This window comes from Penicillium digitatum, chromosome 6 (genome assembly GCF_016767815.1).
Source record: "Penicillium digitatum chromosome 6, complete sequence".
NCBI classification, from domain to species: Eukaryota; Fungi; Ascomycota; class Eurotiomycetes; order Eurotiales; family Aspergillaceae; genus Penicillium; species Penicillium digitatum.
In genome coordinates, this window is record NC_089389.1 from 1,370,814 (window position 1) to 1,390,497 (window position 19,684).

Here is a 19,684-nt window from a genome sequence, read left to right on the forward strand (position 1 = left end):
AATGGCTGACACAAACGCCCCCAAAGGACTTTCCAACAAACTCCAAAACAAGCGCAAGAGGCAAGCCGACGACGCTGCTCCCAAGCAAGAAAAGCCCGAGGCAGGCACACCCGTAGAGGGATCAAGCAAGAAGAAGCAGAAGAAGAACAAGAAGAAACAAGCTGAACACGATGAGAACCAGTCAACGCGCAAAGATGGCATTGACGAGTCGATTGGCAAGATGGACGGCCGGTTGTTGGGCGATCACTTTGCTCAGAAGGCCAAAAGGCACGATAAGGAGCTTTCCGCTGTTGAACTGAGTGACCTTTCGATTCCAGGTTTGTTGAATTTCTATTCTTCTGTCGGTCAAAGTCGAGGGGTGCTCTAGACACTGATCAATCTATAGATTCCGCATTCCTCGATACCTCTTCCTTCACCTCTACTCGAAAGCTAGAGCAACTCCCCGAATTTCTCAAGTCGTTCAGTCCCAAGGGTGTTGACCTGTCGAAGTCGTCTGAGAAGAACGGCACTCCTCATACACTAGTCATTTCGGGTGCTGCTCTGCGAGCTGCTGATGTTGTACGGTAAGTGGGCAACCTTCAAACCTCTGGCATGATACGAACTTAGGGCAGACAATTGATGTTACTAGGGCACTACGTTCATTCCAAACCAAGGATAGCATTGTAGGAAAGCTGTTCGCGAAGCACATCAAGCTGGAGGAAGCAAAGCAGTTTCTTCAACGTGCCCGGTCTGGTATCGGGGCTGGAACCCCAACTAGAATCTCTGATTTGATCGAGTCTGGTGAGTTTACCCGATTGCTGTCTACAGATTGCTTCACTTCGTAATACATGCAGAAGCTGATAATTGATCTTGTAGGAACTCTCAACCTGGAGGAGCTGGAGCGCATCGTCATTGATGGATCACACATTGACCAGAAGCAGCGAGGCATCTTTGACATGAAGGACACGCATATGCCGCTGTTGAAGCTGCTTACTCGGCCGGAACTGCTTGAGCGCTATGGGGCGAAGAAGGGTGTGAAGATCTTGGTATTCTAATATAACATGCTGATCTCGAACCATTATACTGGTATACGATATGAGTATATGCAAACTCGAATGAAAGTATTAATACAGTTGTGTAGTGTGGTTGGTACTTTGTTATCCATTGCGAACTATAAAAATGCAAGGCCTGCCTTATCGGACACTGTTCACCGCCTCCCGAGATACGGCAAAAATTAAATTTCACTTTTCTTTCCGCCCGACTTTTTTTTGGAACTTGAGTCTCATTGTGCAGCAAACTTTCTCCAGCTCTTTTCTTATTTTTTTTATACATCCCAAGACTTTTACTCGTCTTGTTTTCTCTCCAATCCCACCATTGACCCCACACAGACCAACCCAATGGGCGATAAGCGCAAGCTCGTGCAGGATGAGGTGGTCGAGCCCGAGGGCAAGAAGATGAAAAAGGAGAAGAAGGACAAGAAGGAGAAGAAGGAGAAGCGTAAGGCGCAAGAGGAGCCCCAGATTGTCGCTCCCGCCAAAATTGCTGCCCCGGCGCTCGAAGAGGTGAAGGAGAAGAAGAAGGACAAGTCTGAGAAGAAGGAGAGGGTCGACAAAAAAGAGAAGTCTGATAAAAAGGAGAAGAAGGAGAAGAAGGAGAAGAAAGAGAAGAAGGAGAAGAAGGAGAAGCGCAAGGCCGAGGAGGTCGACGCGGAGGCTGCTGCTCCATCCGAAGATGCTATGGATGTTGACGTGACCCCTACCGAGAAGGTGGACGCCGATCAGAAGGAGAAGAAGGAAAAGAAGAAGGAGAAGAAGGAGAAGAAGCAGAAGACTGAGCCTGTTGCTGAGACCGAAGAAAAGCCTACCGCGGAGGCCGAGCAGGCCCAGAAGAGCTCCCGCTTCATCTGCTTTGTCGGTAAGTGATTCCGATCCAGATGGGCTCCCTCGAACCGAAGACACAGGATTAAATAAAGGACAATCGCATCTGCAGGCAACCTTCCCTACTCCGCCAACCACGAGTCCTTGAGCAAGCACTTCGAAAAGAACCCCCCGGCCACAATCCGTGTTGCAACCAAGAAAGAAGACCCCAAGAAGTGCCGTGGCTTTGCATTCATTGAGTTTGACAACTACGACCGCATGAAGACCTGCCTTAAGCTGTACCACCACTCCACCTTCGACGACGGAAAGTACCCGCCCCGACGCATGAACGTTGAGCTGACGTGAGTTCTCCCATCCCCCAACCAATTGGAGAAGATGATCACAATTTCCAAATCTTCTCCTGCAAGTAAATTCAATTGCAACCATGCCCGTTTACTAACTACCAATTCCAGTGCTGGCGGTGGCGGCGCCAAGTCCGAACATCGTAATGCCAAGATCCAGGCCAAGAACGAGAAGCTCAATGAGGAGCGCCAGCGCCAGGCTAAGGAAATCCAGAAGGACAAGAGAAAACACGAGAAGACGGCAGCTCCGGCTGGCGGCTCTGGTGCCAACGCTGCTAGCATGGACGGTGCAGCTGACACCGCTGTCAGCGCTGACAACGATCAGTGGGCTGGTCTGCATCCTAGCCGCAGAGGCCGTGTTTAAATCAACGAAAGCTGCTGGTTCACTACCACGGTTTGCTTTGAACCGTCTCGACTGGTTGGTGGATCGGAATAGTGCACAGCAAGGTGTCCGGAGCATCTGCGGGCAGCTGGACATTTGGATAGCCATGCATTCCCGGGAGCATCAATTTTGGCTAGTATTTTCTTCCGTGTTCCAAAAAGTATTTACTTCACGTCTCTATTCCCTGGTTTTGAAGATACCAATTCATCTGTTTTTTTTCCTGTGCTTCTTTTCCAGCAAATTGCCCGTCTGTCCAGGTGCATATCTATCCATTTAACTTCGAATAGCTTAGAATGACCAGGTCATAATCTTGGATTCAAGGATATCGCGAATGGATTGGGACCGACTATGAACAAGGGCCAACAGGGCAAAGACAGAAAATATCCCCCAGAAACACGGTCAATGGATTTCATCACAAAACGACTGAGAGGCCGGCAGAAAAAAAAAAAAAAAAAGGGCCTAACTACCCAGACGCCGTATTAACTATATATTATTCATTATAGCATACGAGAACATGGGGAGACGAGTCAAGCCGAACAAATGTGCTCTACAAGATATTGCATTTGGCTGCCTTCCTCCCGGATTTTGTAGTGGGACGGGGGTTGAGAACGGCCCTGTGATGTAGACCGTTAGAAGAAAACAAGGGTTTGAACAGATAGTCACTCCGGGGAAGAGAGCAAACACGCACCGGATGGCTTCGTCGAACACGCTCTTCAAGTTGCGTTGTGTCAGAGCCGAACATTCAAGGTACTTATGTGCGCGAATCTCCTTGGCCACGGCTAGGGCTTGTTCGTAGGAGACGGTCTCCATCTTACGTGCGTGAAGGGCTTGCGTGGTGGCGGGGTCGTCCCTCAGATCGAGCTTGGTACCGACGAGGATGATGGGGACATTTGGGGCGTGGTGTTCGATCTCAGGGAACCACTAGAAGGACCAGGTTAGTCGCATAGAACCAGCAAGACCCTGGTAAGTCTATTATGTCTGCTCGGCTCATCCGTACCTTTGCTTTGACGTTATCAAATGACGGTGGGCTGACGATGGAGAAGCAGATCAAAAAGACGTCGGTTTGCGGGTAAGATAACGGTCTCAAACGATCGTAATCCTCTTGTCCAGCAGTATCCCACAGTCCCAGGCTGATCGGCCGGCCGTCAACCATAACACTGGCCGTGTAGTTGTCAAAGCTGCAATGAAATCAATGTCCGTTCGGGATTCACGGTTTCGCATTGAGGGGTAGTGGATACGAACACAGTAGGGATGTATTCACCCGGGAAAGCATTCGTTGTGTACGAGATCAGAAGACATGTCTAGGAGAACCGAAATTAGATGTCAGCATGTATCGCAAGAGGAGATGGAGTAGGGATCGAGTGTTGGGGGATGTACTAACTTTGCCAACTGCACCATCACCAGTCACCACACACTACAAATCTTGTCAATTAAATTCCGCGCATCACTATCGGTCATTTCAGATGCTCACCTTCAGTGACTGAGTAGCCGGACCCGTCGCCATATCGTCACAAAATTATAATCAAATCAAATCAAGCTGAAGTTCAACAGGAGTTGTTTGGGGAGGGGGGATGTGGGCGATAAGGGGGTTCCGACAACGATAACGTGGAAGGACACAATGGCAACAAGGGTATCTTCAGAAGATTAGCTTTAGCTTCAGGGGGATAACTTGGAGGAAAAGAAGCTAGGAGGCTGGAGCTAGAGAAAAAGAGGGGGTGGGAAAGATGTGGAGACGAAAAGATGAAAGAACGGACTCACCAAAAAAATAATAAAAAAAAATAATAAAAAATAATTAAGAAACCAAAACAAACAGAAAAGTCGAGGGAGGTGGGAGAGAAAGAAAAGGAAAGAGAGAAGGGAAAAAAAAAAAAAAAAAAATCCCCTTCCCAAAAAAATATAAAAGGACAGCGATCAAACTAGTTCCCCTAAAAAGTCAAAAGTCACGAAATAGATTTGAAGAGATCAAAAGACCCTTTCAACCATACAACTGTACCCACTTATTTCCTAAATATTGAAAATGCATCTAAAATAGAGATGGAAGATCTTTGCGTAGTATGTATTGTACTGCATTTTGACAACAGTATCCCCTTATCCTTTCATTCCGTATGAATTTGAAGATTCGGAATTCTTCATCTCTTGGTCCGCCATCACTCATGCACCAATCGCATGACAATTGGATCCCAAGTGAACCCGGTCATGGCGTCGACTTAAAAAGATCGAATCATGATGGGAAACTTTGGAGTTGGAGTGTACTTATGCATGATCCATCCTATTTATATCTATACCACCCCCGGACCTCAGCTATATATATTTCTTTTATTTGAGGATCCAAGAGTAACGCCAAACAGAGTCACAGCCACCGACAGCCGCGATACGCCCCTCGAACCAGTCAGGAATCCACCTGCCCTGACCTCCGCCCGGTGCGGTAACCCAGTGGATAATTTTTTTGTGAAGGGTCGGAAAGAGGGTGATTTGACGTGGGTCTGGGATCGCTGTCTGGTTTTTATACCTCGTAGAAGCCGATCAGAAGGTTGAAAAAAAAAAAAAAAAACATGGCAAAGGTGCTTTTGCGAATTAGATTAAGCCGAGGCACGGCCGCCTTCTCCATGTGGGGGAGCTATGAGGGCCTCTATCGATACCTCAATGGTTGACTGACCTTGCAACCATCACAATCGCATTCTGCTCCTTGATTGGAAATGTGTAGTAGATCAGTGTGTCCGGTTCGTGTTCTTGCACTTTGGGGATGACATCGGTTACAAGAGTAGCCAGAAAACAAAGACTTGTGCGATAAACTTACCTGGGGGATAACACAGTATGGGAGATATTGGGGGCTATCAAGGAGGATGGGGTATAGGCTGACTGCTTCAAACTTCTCCGGCTTTGGAATGAAAAATTGCGGTGACGTTGATTCCGGACATGATCTGGAGTTGAGTTGTCAACGGTTGAAGTAGCGGAATCAGTCGACCCACTCACTTTTTCAAAGTCAAAAATGGAAGGGGTTTGGGGTATCTCAGATCGGATCTTTGGAATGACAGGTGTTGAACTAGTTCAGAGTTGACGAATGAAATATGTAAATGCATTGAATGCGGATCAGATAATCCATGTAAACCGGACATTGACCTCGGTCCATGGCAAGTGGGGGCATGAAGTCCAAACATGCTGGACGGAGTACTCCGTACATGTGCTCCGTATTCCACATATAGGTACGGAGTATATAACCACCGCTTTAATTTATTCATGTATCGGCTATGACTCTAGTTTCTTCGATGATATCTACAGATGTCTTTAATTGGACGTGAGGAGTAAGTCAAAGACCACGTCTATGGATGTATTCTTGTTGAATGCAGGTACAATTTATCTGCTGGTAAGACCAGATGCAATTTGAGGTCTCCAATGCTTCGTTATAGCAGTTAGCTACATATCATCAACAGGGTGTGAGAAAGGTATCATTATCCTTGTACATTTGGCACCATGTTCAACTTCAAAGCTGCTGCCCAGGTGGCCTCGGGGGCGAAGGATCATTGAAATTACATCATCAATGGATGCCTCAGGCAGTGGCTGAATCAGCAACTGCCGAGATTCGTCTCGCCATCAAATCTGCCGCAAATCATCGTCCACAATCAGCCGACAGGCTCCCCACATCCCCCTTCAGCGGGCCGATTCCTCCGATTTACGGCGCATGGACTCCCATGAGCATACGTTCACGTTTCGTGGGTCTTTATACCGGCTGATCTCAGGCTGATCTCGATGGATTTGGGGTATCGGAACATACTGGCACCGGATGGGCCACATTACTCCATCCCGCCGAGCGACTTTCGGTCCCCCACACTAACCCAGCCACCCCCGGTTATCAATTTCATGCAGAGAAGTTCGGAATCGTGCGAAATGGAGAAGGCTCCGCCTGCCACAGGCAAGCGCCGAGGTGGCAGCCGGAAAGCCTGTAATGAATGTAAGCAGCAAAAGGTGAGTCTTTGCATGTCTGAAACTGCTGTGCAATTTTACCCAAACCAACCCCGACCGTATCGGTTCTCCGACAATCGCGCTGATGTCTCAACCCTTGATAGTTGAGATGCGATATTGTTCAAACGCCAGCTGCGGCTTGTTCGCGTTGTCGTAGGCTTGGGATAGACTGCAAAGTTGAACAGTCGTTCAAGCGCATCTCCAAGAGAAGGTAAATTGTGTTTGAATTGCTTTTTTTTCCCATGTCATTTGTTATTTTCTTCTCTACCACGTCATATTGACTCCTTTTCACAGGCGCAATGCTGAAATGGAAAAAGAGATCGCAGATCTCCGCCGCCGCCTGGGACCCAACTCAGATCATGAGCAAGGCGTAGAGCCCCAGGAGTCTCATGGAGGTGATGAGATGTCCCGTTGCTCAGAAGATGTCTTTGCTCGCCGTGACTCGGCCGCGATTGACCGATCTCGACCTGTTTCGGTGCCGGTTGAACCCCACTCATCTATAGCAACTCCTTTGACTTTGAAAAGGGATGGTTCTATCATATCCCAGGACGAGGGCCAGTGGAGACTGGAAGATATTTGTCTCTCTAGAGCCCGAGTCCTTCGATTATATGAACAGTATGCGCTCTCTATTTCTTTGACCCGCTTCTACAATTAACATCTGGAATAGATACTTTACGTATTACCACCCCTTTCTTCCTCTTTTGAATCCACCCAAGCCCCCAGAGGTGTATCTCAACCGATGCCCTCTCTTGGCGTGGACTATGATATGTGTGGCGTGTCGGCGGTCTCAATATGAGCCTGGGCTCTTGAGCGCACTGTCCGGGCCATTTAGCAGGCTGCTTTGGTCAACGATCACCAGTGTCCCACAGGACTACCGGGTGGTCAAAGCCCTATGTGTTTTGTGTACATGGCCTCTTCCGACTACCAGTCAGCGCACCGATGCAACCTTTATGCTTAGTGGTTTGATGATGCAGATTGCCATGCAGCTTGGGCTACACCGTCCGGTTCAAGCGGAAGAGTTCACAACATTCCGCATGGAAGTTCAAGGGGAAGCTCTAAAGGATCGACTACATACGTGGGTCATCTGTAACATCGTGGCTCAAAAGTGAGTACCTTTCCATATGTAGGCGTTTGTCACAGACTGATTGTGGATTGGGCAGTGTTGCGACTGGTTACGGTCAACCGCCGAGCACGATATACGACTGGGCCCTTGAGCCTGCCTCTTTGAGGGATGCCGACTACCGGCTTCCCGATGACCTGGCCATTCGGTTGCGTATCGAAAAATTCTGCGACCGGGTGACCAAGGCATTATACAGCAGTAAACCCGAGCCGGTGGAGTTTATCAGTGCCGAGAAGCTTGTGGTTGTGCAGGTTTTGGAAAGTGAACTCAGAGACATGGATGTCGAGTTTGACGGGAAAATCTCCGGTAGGTAATTTTCGTATCATTCCAATCTGGCACCGCTCACACTCGCACCAAGCAATCAACACCATCCACCTCCGAGCCGCAGAATTGCACTTCCGGTACTTCATGTTTTTAGGCTCCCCTGTACGAAATGACGATCTGATTAAGCTTTTCCTTGCAACAACATCCTTTCTTGGTCGAGTACTAGATCTCGAAACATCGCCAGGTGAACTAATAGGACACTCCACGAATTACATTCTTCAAATGATTGTGTCGGCCGCTTTTGCTCTCATGAAGTTGTTGAAGAGCAGCTTCAGTCGTCACCTCGATTTCAATCACGGTAAGCTACTGTTCAACGGTGCGATCTCAGCAATTCGTCGAATCAGTGTCATGGATCACGACCGTCCCATTCGTCTTGCAGACATTCTTGCTCAGATGTGGAATGCCACGAGCCTAGAGCCTGCCGAGGAAGATGCTCTACAACTCAAAGTTCGCTGCCGGATGAGCATGAGTCATGTATACGACACGGTTTGGCGTTGGCGACAACGGTTCCGACCGGTCAAAAGCCTCGAAGAAATGCAAGGTAAGATTCCTTTGCTTTTCCCCCCCGTAAAACTTGTTCACCTAGTTTTTAACATAGTCTTTTAAACAGCGGCTGCCATAGCGGCGAACCAAGATATACTAGGTCCGGCAGGACACATGACGCGGCAGCAGGATAGCTCCCTGGAGGATCAATCTCTGATTATGCCAGCTCAGTTTGATGAAGGCGGAGCATTTTTCAGCGAATCTGGCTTCTCAGAAGTCTTTGATTCACTCAATTGGGTCTTTGATGGCATTCCTGACACTTTCGTCGCACCTCCGGTTTTATGAGGCCAATTACTGCGATTGCGGGTGTTGTTGTATAAATGTTGATATTTGATTCCCAGCGACGATACCAGAATAAAAGTTATGTTTACTGCATATTACAAATAAAGTAATGTACATAAATACGCACAAACTACTCCGTACGGAGTACGGGGTATAGGACTAACGTACGGAGTACTTCACAAAGTGAAGCCCAAGATCCACTTGTGTGGCTGAACTCGCCATTACGTCTTGACCCCAAGAACAATTCCAGAGACCTCCAGGCTAAAAGACAATTCCTATAGGTCCACAGCGTTTTCAGCCCAAGTGAAACTCCTGAAGGCAGGCTACAGCATTTCCTGTTCCTGGACTGACCTCATTTGGATCGGCACCAAACCATCTCCACCGACAATACATAAAGTGGCCCGTGAGGCTTTCCGTTCCCCTCTACTTCATCCTTCTAGACATTCACACAAATCAAGGCCATTTTAATGTCGGATCACACCCTTCGCGAATCCACGGCGATACCGACGCTCTCCGATGCGCCTTCGTCGAGCGCCGGTCGCTCATCCCCTAGCCACGGGGCCGAGCAGACTCAGCCGACCCACGAGGCCATCTCAGATGAGCTGAAAGCCCGCCTGGATAAAGTTCTCTACTCAGATGTGAGCCGGCACACACAATTCTCCGCTATGTGCACAATTTTAAAAAAAAACAAGAAGCAAAAGTTTTATTAATTACGAGAGTAGATTGGCATAACCACACTCCTGACACGGCTGAAGCAAAGCGTGGCCTCCGCTAAGGTTAGTAGTCGCAAGAGGACTCCAACAACGATCGTAAACGCTGACACGGTATCTACTAGGATTTTTCAACCTTCCTGAAAAAACGTGGGTCCCTTGAAGAAGAGCACGCTCAGGGGCTAAGAAAACTGTCCCGCGTAATCAGCGATGCGTCACAACGCTCCGAGAACCGACAAGGAACATACAGTTCTAGCTACAAGGACATCCACCGAATCCAGGAGCGAATGGTCGACCATGGCCTCCAATTCGCCGTCTCCCTCCACCAGATGTCCGATGATCTGCATGAGCTCGCCGCCAACATTGAGCGCGGCCGCAAGCAATGGAAACAGACCGGCTTAGCTGCGGAGAAGAAGGTCGTCGATGCAGAATCGCTGGCGGAGAAGGCAAAGGCTAAGTACGAGTCACTGGCGGAGCAGTATGACCGTGTTCGCACGGGAGACAAGCAGGGCGGAAAGTTCGGTCTTAAGGGCCACAAGTCTGCGGCGCAGCACGAGGAGGAGTTGTTGCGCAAGGTCCAGAACGCGGATACCGACTATGGGTCTAAAGTTCAGGCTGCTCAGGCGGCGCGCCAGGAACTGGTGTCTACCCACCGACCTCAGGCTGTACACAATCTTCAGCAGTTAATAGCCGAGTGCGACTCGGGATTGACCCTGCAACAGCAGAAGTTTGGTGAATGCGATCCCATTTTCACGCTGGTGGTTTTGTTGTTCAATGTTCATCGGCTAATGGTTTACAGCTACTTTCAACGAGAAACTGCTACTAGGCCAAGGTCTCTGCGTCAACCCTCTGAAGACCGATGGGGCATCAGGACCTAAGAGCCTTGCCGATGTTATTCGCCAAGTTGATAATCAGAGAGATCTCCACGAGTTTATTTTAAGCCACGAAGGCAATCCTGGGGCCGTGGCGTCAGAACAGGTCAAATATGAGCGCCACCCTGTAAGTCAAGCGTTATCTCTCGATTGCTTCACTATAACTAACAAATCGATTAGACACTAGGTGGTGCCGGGGCTGTTTCTTCTACTTCTGCTTCTGCGGCACCTTCGCATCCAAGCACCCAAAATAAGCGTGTGTCAATCATGCCGCTGGCATTCTTCTCGACTAATATCTCTTCCCCAGCGCTTCAACCTCCGCAAAGCGGTGACCGATTACCGCAACCACCTTATCCCGCTGAGAACACCTTCACTCCGCCCCCAGCCAGCACACCTCTCTACCTTGTCTCAGGACCGCCTGCTCCGGAACCCGCACCTAAGATCCCGCTCCCAATAGCAGGACCTCCCCCAGTGGACAGGAATTTGCAATCAAATCTCCCTCCGCTGAGGCCAGTGTTCGGTGTTTCGCTAAACGACCTGTACGCCCGGGATGGAACAGCAGTTCCTTTCATTGTGTACCAGTGCTTCCAAGCGGTTGAATTGTTCGGTCTGGATGTGGAGGGCATCTATCGACTCTCCGGTAGTGCCAACCACATCAGTCACATGAAAGCATTGTTCGACAATGGTAAGCTTGATCAGACACCTGAGGAAATATGGGTGGGCCTGCTAAACCTATTAATAGACTCATCGCAAGTCGACTTCACAAACCCGGAGAGTTTTTACCATGATGTCAACAGCGTTGCAGGACTTGTGAAGCAATTCTTCCGAGACCTACCTGATCCTCTGTTCACCACTCAGTTCTACCAACAGTTTGTTGATGCTGCTCGTAAGTAGTGTTCACATCATGGAGAGAGTAGATCATCCTGTGTCGAGAAACTGACAATGAAACCGCAGGCTTCGACGATGACATCCAGCGCCGAGACTCGATGCATGCCCTGATTAATAGTTTGCCTGATGCCCACTATGCCACTCTGCGGGCCATCATTTTGGTATGATCCCCAACATGAACCGCAGTCTTTGTGTCCACCCATGTACTGATCCAGTCCATTGCAGCATCTCAATAAGATCCAAGAACACTATACCCAGAACCGCATGAACGCGGGAAATCTGGCCATTTGTTTCGGGTATGTCCTTGCAATCCCCATATACTATGTAAACAGAGATGTCACCAGACACAGACCCGCTAATTCTCGGTATAGACCAACCCTCTTGGGCGCCAATTCCGGTGGCAGCATCGCCGACGCTGGGTGGCAAGTTCGTGTCATCGAGACGATCCTGAATAACACATTCCAGATCTTCGACGATGACTGATCCATTCGCCCCGGTCCGTTCCTAGTATCTTTCTTGTCTTGTTTATGTGAACATGAGCGTTGGTCCGCGGACCCTCGTATGATGATCTTGATGCATCTCTTCCCAGTGCTCTTCTGAACCTCTTCTTTATCTATTCGCACCTCTTGTTCCTGTGTGTCCCAGGATTTTCTCGGAGTGATGCCTGTGCTACACATTAATTTTGTGCCTTTGTGCCCGACTGTACACATAAATACATATGTACTGCCTAGTCATTTTAGTTTTAAATTTACCCGGTCATGAACAACGTATAATCGTCACCAAAGGTGCAAGGTTAAGATGTGGCACACATTGGCCTTTTTGGCAATTGATTGTTAATGAGGACACAATATACTGCCCGCAATTAAACGCCCCAAGATTAGCGAGTTGGCATGACTCTTTGTGATATTCTCCCTTTCACGTTTTTTAAAGGGCTTTTGCTCAAGGACCAAGGCAATGATTCCAATGAAGTATGAAACTTGAGAGCACATCGTGTTAGGGGAAGTGATGATAGATCGTGGAAGGACACTCTGAGACATTGATATTCATTTATACAAGTAACGGCTCAAAGGAAAGGTAGAATTTTATCAGAACAGGTGGCTATGGTACATGAGAGGTGTAAATGCTTCTATATCAGGGGTTTCCCGCGTCAAGGGAAGAAAACAGACCAGAAAGAAGCTGACCCGAGCCTCGGTTCAGGGTTAGGCCCAAGATAAGGCGTTGCTAAACAAGACGTAAGACAAGTAAGGGAAATAAAAGATACTGTGTCAAACCCATTCGCTGCTGATTTGGTAAGAAGGCAGGTCAAAAGCCATTGGAAGACATGTAGTCTCGCCCGGAATTTGATTTCCTAGTGCGAATCTTGCAGCTGCAGTCTCCAAATGATGGAGAGCCCAGAGGTGCAGAGTATGTGATTCAAACTGAAAAAAGCACAAGTCGCAATTTGGGATGCAACTCGAGTTTATTTCTGGCCCATCGAGTCCTTGATCATATCCAGACGCTCGAGGGCCGACAAGCCAGGCATGAAGTAGGGATTGGTCCAAGCCTCATGCAATGAGGTGGGACTGATGTGGCCCCAGACTTTCCAGCCCTTGTCCTGGTCATTCCAGCGGAGATGCTGAATGACAATGTGCTCGACACAGTCCTGCTGCTTGGCGGAAACGGTGGTATCTTCCATAGGTCCCTTTCCATTGGCATTTTGGACCCGAGTCGTGGTTGTGGACTGTCGGCTGGTGATGCGCACGACAATCTGACGAATGCCGGATTTCGGGATATCGGGGATGGATGTCGCGCGATCTGAGATAACACGGAGGCCAGTGAAGTTTGTGCTTGGCTTACGCAGGTACTTCACCAGTTTCCAGGTCACTTGCTCATTTTTTGGGCGGCGTTCGATACCTGTGCTGAGTTGCTTGACGAGACCGTCGCAGCAGATCTGGCGGATTTTAGGAGTGTTGCCTCTGTAACCATTCATAGTTGTTAGTCCCGTTCAAAAAAGAATGGGGAAATGGCGCATGCTTACTCCGCAAACGCTGTATACATTTCCTCCTGGAGCTTTGCGGCGAAGTGGCGACGCTTGCGCAGGAGAAGAGGGAGGGTGTTTTCGCGCTTGCAGTATTGGAGCAGACTGCAGTACAGTTAGAAAAGATAATCTTCGCAAATTTGTATGGTATATCCCGCTCTAGTTCTTCAACGTGACCGATAACAGAGCAATAGAGCCCCGGATATTCCGAGGATTCGGGGAGAACTGACCTGGCGTGGTTGCTCAACCAGGCCTTGAGCCACGTCCATTCCATATGCCATCTATCGCGCGGTGCCTTGAAAAGCGAAGGCATATCCCTCCACAATGGACGGACGAAGGTACCTGGTAATATGCCGATATCATTTGGCAGATCGGCTAGCTTCATGCCCTGGGTTCTGGTTTTGAAGGACGGCTGCACTTGGCTTGGAGGTCGGAAGTTCATTTGTCTCCCACGCCATTGTTGGGAGGTCTCGGAGAAGGCCCGGCATTGGACGAAGAAACCAGATGGTACAATCCGAGCGGATGTGCCCGCGGGAACTCGTAGGGTAGACGCCATTGCGAACCGGATTGATCAAGAGAAGTGGTTCCGGGCCGACGAACAGAAATCCGCGGAACAGTCACGTGAATCACTCCGCAGGTCAGCAACAAGTGGCCGGGGGATTCTTATGAACAAAGCACCCTCTTATCGAGGCGACTGCTTGTATCTTCTTCGCAATTTCTTAAATAACACAGTCAGATGGAAAAAGAAGTTGAAAGTATAGAACTATAAACTGCCTTCGGAAAAAAGACACCGCCCGCCACGCACTGGGTCTAATGTCTGCCAATTAGGGGACTCACAGACAGCTTGACAACAACCCAATTTTGAATCTTATCGAGAGCGAACGACTCGATCGCAACGCCCATACTACAACCCTTCAATTCCTTGCGTGGCGGCCGCATTTGCCGTGATTCAGAATAAAGGCTGGCTCCTTCTCGACGTAATGCTTCTCCTCCACCATACACTCCCCACGGCTATCCACACCAACTTTTACAGCTCGGTCCAGACCTGAATCTTGCGCGATCAGCTCTTCAGCCGGGCTACTTCTCTTCCCCTGAACTACTACAAAGCCGGCTGGCTAAAGAGGTGGCTTCTCCATCTGCTTCGACTGTCCCGGCTTCCCCGACTTCCTCTCCGTCCCATACCCCACTCAGCAGCGATGGCCCTCCGTCAGCACTGCACCCCCGCGTTGCTGTAATCCTCGGGGTAGACCGCAGATGGCATATTCCCCTGCTAGTATGTCGGGCTCTGAGCACGCTTCCTGCTGCCTGGTGGGGTTTGCGATGCGCCTTTACTTTCCTCGCTGAGTTGCTGCACATAAGGCCGGGCATGGGACGAGAGGGGTGGGCGGCGGCGATAGTTGGTAGTGTTGGACAGGAATGGGATGTTGAGAGGAGGTTCCGGGTGACGGAGGTGGCATTGGCTATTATGTGGGTGAGTGATTTTCCCGCCTTGATATGTGGGCGTATATTCTTTTTGAAATACTACTTGCTCGTGTTCAGCCGTGTGCTCATTTACTGACTACTTGACAGTGCTGTGCATCTGCATATCTTTCCTACTTCTTTGCTGATTGCATGATGTCTCGATGGTTGGTTTCTCCTTCCTTGGACGTCCCACTGTCGTCCCTAATGCTAATCTGTGGTCTACTCAGGCTTCTAAATTACACCCCACCAGCTGTTGTGATCCGTCTTCTAACAACTAATGGCCTGATTGCATATATCACTTCTTGGGTCCTTTATCTATCTGGTGCATCCTCTGACCCTCGACTCCTTTTACCAGCTTGGATCTCCATAACAACCGTGCGTTATCCCGGTTCCAATTGTTGATCTACGACACAATAGCCACTGACCCTTTATATAGTCTTTAACCTTTGTCTACCACGCAACGCAAAACCATGCAACCATAAAACGTGAAACAGCAGCATCGCTACTAGTCGTTTCCGTCGCAAGCTTCCTAAGCATGTCCTCACTCCTCATGCAGCTGCATCTGACCCGTGAAAACGAACCAGAAGTGCCTGTCTTCGTCATCACTCGCAAGCTTTGGGATTGGGCTGTGGCAATTTTCCTGCGCATGCGAGTTGCGGATGACCGCATTCCTGTAAGAGAGCTGTAGCTTGCTTACTTGCCAGCTGGCTGCTGTGCTTTCTCTTCTTTTTCTGTTTCGGGATATCTCGTAGAGTTGATTCCACAGTCTGGATGGTCAAGCTGGACAAGCGTTCTTGGCTAGACAGAGTGGATGTTTTGTACATTTTTGGGATTTGATCTTGATTGAGTTGTGAGATCTTGATTTTACGCCTTTGGACTGATTGTGCTTTATACCCCTGGCCTAGGGAAGTTTTTCTTTTCAGACATAGCGATCTTTGATAGATCTAATCTATTGTTTTTGTTGATTGATTGATTCACAATGTGAAATTCCACCCTCTTAAACTAACCTGCTAGATTAACATTAAGACTTCTATAATTTACTCAAAGTTGCTGCATCAGCTGGAACGTGACACTGAACAACAGTTCAATTTCCTTGTGTCCAAGTAATGGACTGCATCCCCAAGAGAGGGGCAACAAAAAGAGTGAGAACAGCGAAGATTAACCAGACGGCAATGACCGGGAAATCGGTTCAACAAAGCCCTTGGTTCAACTTGGATCTCCTCGATCAGCCAGACTGACAATTGACCATGGGAAGGCAATGGTAATGAGCAATACAGGCAAAAGCAGCCCCCTCTCAAAGGAAAAAATAATGGAAAACACACGCAAGTCTTGAAAAGAAAAAAAAAAAGTTGTCTGTCTATGCAGATAATGGGTATCTACCAACTCCTCGTTCCGTCATAATCCCGTTCTTAGAATAGCGGTCGAACCACCCCGCTCTCCTTGTCGACCATGCGGGAACGATAGTCAGGAGGCACACAGGTGTAGCGGGTCATTTCGACGACGGGCCCAGGTCTAACACGCCAGGCACAAAGTGGTGGGAAGGGGGGGGGGGGGGGGGGGGGGGGGGGGGGGGGGGAGAAAGCAAGACATTCGATCGAGGTGAAGGCCAGTGTTGCATACAGCATTGTATGCGGCCGGCGGATGAGGGATGCTTCCTATCCCACCGCTCACAGGGCAACATAAACCGGGAAGAGGGGACTGGAACAAGGTATGATGTTGGTGATGGGATTAGAACCCGTGGACCTATTAGATGATATATTAGAACACCGTAGTAGTGATAGGAGGGCAAGCATTGGGGAGGTGACATACCTTGATGGTCTTGGCATCAAGCTCGAGTCCCTCTTTCTTGTCAGTCAAGAACTCCTGGACATCCTTTCTCTGGTCTCCCTGCAGCTGAATCACCTCACCCATCTCAGTGTCAGAGACGATGGTGCCATTGCAAGCTAAGATATGGTTAAAAACTGGCCTGGACTTGCACATACACGGGCCACAAGACGTACCGAATTTCTTCTTGATGACCTTGAGAATCTTCTTTTGGTCGAACTTCTTGGGCAGACCCTGAACAGTGGTCAGAGTCTTACGACCATTGCGTTCTGTTGTGAAACAAGTAGTTAGCATGTACCCCCTTTTTTTGGCGCCGGCGAGTCGCAAGAGCTACCATGAACGGCGAGAAAAGGAGAGTGGACGTACGCTGAATCCGTATGTGGATATAGTTCTGAGACTGTTTAGTCTCGCCGGTATCTTCGTCGGCTTCGGCGAAGGGGTCTGCAAGATGCACATGTCAGCCTCAGTTCAGTACTAAATTTCTACCCCCGCCGCTGTGACACTCGATGAAACAAACACCGCGTTGGCACTTTCCAGACGTATGTCTTGTCGACACATATGGTACCCATAGCTGGGGATTTGCGTGGGTGTGGGGGGTGAAGCCCGATACGCGCCCAGGAGGGGGAAAGTGGCGAACTTACCGAAGGTCTTGAGGTTTTCGATGGACATAAACTCGGCCTTTTCGTAGTAAACAGCGTTTAAAATGGGTATTGATGGAGTGAGCGAAGGGTGAGATTCAATATCTCTGTAAAAGATCGGAGCGTGTGTGGTTAGGACAGAGGAGATGCTATGGTAGATGAACAGGAGAGAAGAAGTGGCAGAGCCTTTTGAGGCAAGAGTCACGTTGTGGGGGAAGGCGGTGTGTGACTAAGCGACACGCATCCAAACACCCAGGGCCATAAACATGGCGCAAGAACTATGAGGTGGAAATTATGGACAATTTTAATTCAAACCAGCAAATGGTGGGCGTTATGGTGGCAAGCAAACTTGCTCAACTTTGATTACAAGGGCAGAACTTGGGTTGAATGTTGGTACATTGTGACAACATTAGATAAAGGTGGAGATCTCTCAATCCAGACTCGGAATCCAATGACCCGCGAACAGTTGATCCATCGTAGTTCAGATAACAAGAGATTATGATGTGTATGTAGGAGGATATCAAGAAGGTTCGGGCGTTCAAGAAGCCAGCGGGGTCGATGCGGCGGCACCGGCGGTAACCCCAGGAGCCTGCGGGGGCAAGAAGAGAGGGAAATAGGTCTGTAATAGTTTGTTAAGCTGAGTGCGTTGCAATTCTGTAAGTTGGGGATACATACGACAACCAATGCCATCACTATACCATATCATGAGATTAGTCCTGTACGCACGAGAGGGATACGGAGAGGAACGAACAGGACATAAGAACCGACATGTAGGCCGGTGTAGAAGCAGTCTTCTTCTGCTCTGCGGATTCACCCAACCAGGACTGAAGTGAGAAGACGAAGGATACCCTGGTTCCGAGTCAGATAATCTGGCCAAACCATTGACTGCTTGTCTTGCTCTTACCATCCGATCATGCTGTGTCGCGCCGCTCGTCAATAATCTGCATAGCTAATGTAAGATGTGCGACTCACCGGTTCCGAGTGAACATCTACGAGATCACGGTCAGGGTCCAGTTATCGCAAAGTCAGATGTTGGGGTAACGACTTACCGCCGCCATGGGCATAGTGCTCGACATTGTGCCTGTTGCATAGCTCAATCAGCCTTCAAAATTCTTGCACTAAAGAATACCAGATCTGAAGCGAAGACGTGGTGTGGCGTACTGGAGATATCGGCATCGCTGCTGCTCTTGGGCGGATCGACATAGGGGATTGCTTTTCCACGTTAGCTTTGACGAGCCAAGATTTGAAACAATTACTGCTCCACTCACCGAGATCAGCCCTGCGCATATCTTTCTTTGACGACATAATGTTGAGGTATGATATTAAGGTGATGGGTTGAGGTGGAAGGATCGAACTGGCCACCCCAGTGCCAAGGCGGTGCCCGTCTGGGCTAGACTTTCCGAGAACACCCCGGATTAAACATCTCCGACTTGGAGGAAGATGGTCATTTCTTTCTCTTTGTATGACTTTAATGTATCTATGTCTTCTGTATCTCCCAAATGGAGCCTTTCTAGGTTGTTTTCTCACTCAAGCTGAGACTGCCGTAAGCAGGGATCAGAATATTGTTAGTTTGAGCACAAATAGACCAACTTGTGACATTCACCGCTATCAACTGTTTGATGTGACTATAACACATGATTCCCGTGAAAACCAAGCCGGTCGGATCATGGCTATCTATGTATAAATGTAATAGCATAAAGACAATACGAGTCAAAACCCACCGACATCTTACAGGGTTTGTGTAATGGCCTAGACGCGCTGCAAGTGTGATGGCTGTGCATCGATCACTTCCTACATGACATGGTACAGCGGACTCGATAGGCTTCAACCTATGCACTGCAAATCCCTCCTTGCAGTTGGCATATTCCAGTTCTCACTGTAGTTTCATGGAATCTTGGATGGATATGCAGGTGAACGTTGATCTGCACCTCAGATGGCAATTTGCTGTACAACATAAGCCCCGAGTCCAACATGCCACGGGTCCAGAGTCAAACAATTGAAAATTGGTAATGTAAAGACCCGATAGACCCGAAACGTACTCTGCGGAATGTGGACTCATCGAACTCCGCGATAAGCCATTTGGAAAGCGTCGGGGATTATGCCGAGAGAGAATGGGAACGGCCCGTCGCGCTCTTGGGCCTCTCAAATGTGTAACAGGTCATGGGGAGTCTTGTATTTGGACAAAAGAAAAAAAGAAAAAAAGAAATTCAAACTCCAGAACTTCAAAACTCCGTAATTCATATTGGGCACACAGAATAATTCCGCGCGGCTACCTCTTGCCGAGGAGGTATATCACCAGATAGGGAGCTTTTCGGGAGCCGACGGATTTAAGAGAACGGACGAGAAGATACAACATAGACGCAATAAGAAAAACCTGTTCGGAGTAAACGTTAACCCTGATATTACACGTAAAGACTTCTTGAAAGAGCAAATTAACCCGAGAGATTGCGTTTATCAAAGGGCAAA

The 19,684-nt window shown here is 48.8% G+C and overlaps 8 protein-coding genes across 8 annotated transcripts; 3 read left to right on the forward strand and 5 right to left on the reverse strand.

Annotated features, from left to right (window-relative positions):
- Position 1: 1 nt before the first annotated feature.
- On the forward strand, positions 2-2,561 carry Pdw03_5508 (RNA binding protein; the record flags this gene model as incomplete). Its single annotated transcript, XM_014683323.1, has 7 exons — positions 2-317; positions 386-563; positions 629-780; positions 856-1,025; positions 1,368-1,893; positions 1,969-2,197; positions 2,309-2,561. The coding sequence occupies 7 exons, from the start codon at positions 2-4 to the stop codon at positions 2,559-2,561; spliced, it is 1,824 nt and encodes a 607-aa protein (XP_014538809.1).
- Positions 2,562-3,126: 565 nt separating this feature from the next.
- Pdw03_5509 (Small GTPase superfamily, Rab type) lies at positions 3,127-4,083 on the reverse strand (the record flags this gene model as incomplete). The annotated part of the gene is made up of 6 exons (XM_014683322.1): positions 3,127-3,193; positions 3,268-3,500; positions 3,577-3,757; positions 3,822-3,880; positions 3,961-3,993; positions 4,051-4,083. 6 exons carry the CDS (start codon positions 4,081-4,083, stop codon positions 3,127-3,129), a joined length of 606 nt encoding a protein of 201 aa, XP_014538808.1.
- Positions 4,084-5,287: 1,204 nt separating this feature from the next.
- On the reverse strand, positions 5,288-5,659 carry Pdw03_5510 (uncharacterized protein; the record flags this gene model as incomplete). The annotated part of the gene is made up of 3 exons (XM_066101075.1): positions 5,288-5,314; positions 5,377-5,500; positions 5,553-5,659. 3 exons carry the CDS (start codon positions 5,657-5,659, stop codon positions 5,288-5,290), a joined length of 258 nt encoding a protein of 85 aa, XP_065958015.1.
- An 805-nt stretch (positions 5,660-6,464) lies between these two features.
- Pdw03_5511 (Fps/Fes/Fer/CIP4 homology) lies at positions 6,465-11,761 on the forward strand (the record flags this gene model as incomplete). Its single annotated transcript, XM_066101076.1, has 18 exons — positions 6,465-6,542; positions 6,644-6,750; positions 6,834-7,154; positions 7,207-7,644; positions 7,700-7,965; positions 8,018-8,524; positions 8,594-8,802; positions 9,131-9,211; positions 9,267-9,446; positions 9,531-9,584; positions 9,644-10,250; positions 10,318-10,517; positions 10,571-10,646; positions 10,698-11,075; positions 11,133-11,276; positions 11,345-11,439; positions 11,504-11,574; positions 11,650-11,761. The coding sequence occupies 18 exons, from the start codon at positions 6,465-6,467 to the stop codon at positions 11,759-11,761; spliced, it is 3,924 nt and encodes a 1,307-aa protein (XP_065958016.1).
- A 976-nt stretch (positions 11,762-12,737) lies between these two features.
- On the reverse strand, positions 12,738-13,851 carry Pdw03_5512 (Mitochondrial inner membrane protein Mba1; the record flags this gene model as incomplete). Its single annotated transcript, XM_014683319.1, has 3 exons — positions 12,738-13,233; positions 13,296-13,400; positions 13,526-13,851. The coding sequence occupies 3 exons, from the start codon at positions 13,849-13,851 to the stop codon at positions 12,738-12,740; spliced, it is 927 nt and encodes a 308-aa protein (XP_014538805.1).
- An 810-nt stretch (positions 13,852-14,661) lies between these two features.
- Pdw03_5513 (N-glycosylation protein EOS1) lies at positions 14,662-15,444 on the forward strand (the record flags this gene model as incomplete). Its single annotated transcript, XM_014683318.1, has 4 exons — positions 14,662-14,766; positions 14,865-14,920; positions 14,984-15,131; positions 15,193-15,444. 4 exons carry the CDS (start codon positions 14,662-14,664, stop codon positions 15,442-15,444), a joined length of 561 nt encoding a protein of 186 aa, XP_014538804.1.
- A 1,040-nt stretch (positions 15,445-16,484) lies between these two features.
- Positions 16,485-17,249, reverse strand: Pdw03_5514 (Eukaryotic translation initiation factor SUI1; the record flags this gene model as incomplete). The annotated part of the gene is made up of 5 exons (XM_014683317.1): positions 16,485-16,499; positions 16,566-16,699; positions 16,757-16,849; positions 16,947-17,021; positions 17,222-17,249. The coding sequence occupies 5 exons, from the start codon at positions 17,247-17,249 to the stop codon at positions 16,485-16,487; spliced, it is 345 nt and encodes a 114-aa protein (XP_014538803.1).
- A 507-nt stretch (positions 17,250-17,756) lies between these two features.
- On the reverse strand, positions 17,757-18,523 carry Pdw03_5515 (Uncharacterized protein family UPF0139; the record flags this gene model as incomplete). The annotated part of the gene is made up of 8 exons (XM_014683316.1): positions 17,757-17,837; positions 17,894-17,910; positions 17,970-18,067; positions 18,123-18,134; positions 18,191-18,207; positions 18,268-18,299; positions 18,380-18,430; positions 18,487-18,523. 8 exons carry the CDS (start codon positions 18,521-18,523, stop codon positions 17,757-17,759), a joined length of 345 nt encoding a protein of 114 aa, XP_014538802.1.
- Between the last annotated feature and the right edge of the window lie 1,161 nt (positions 18,524-19,684).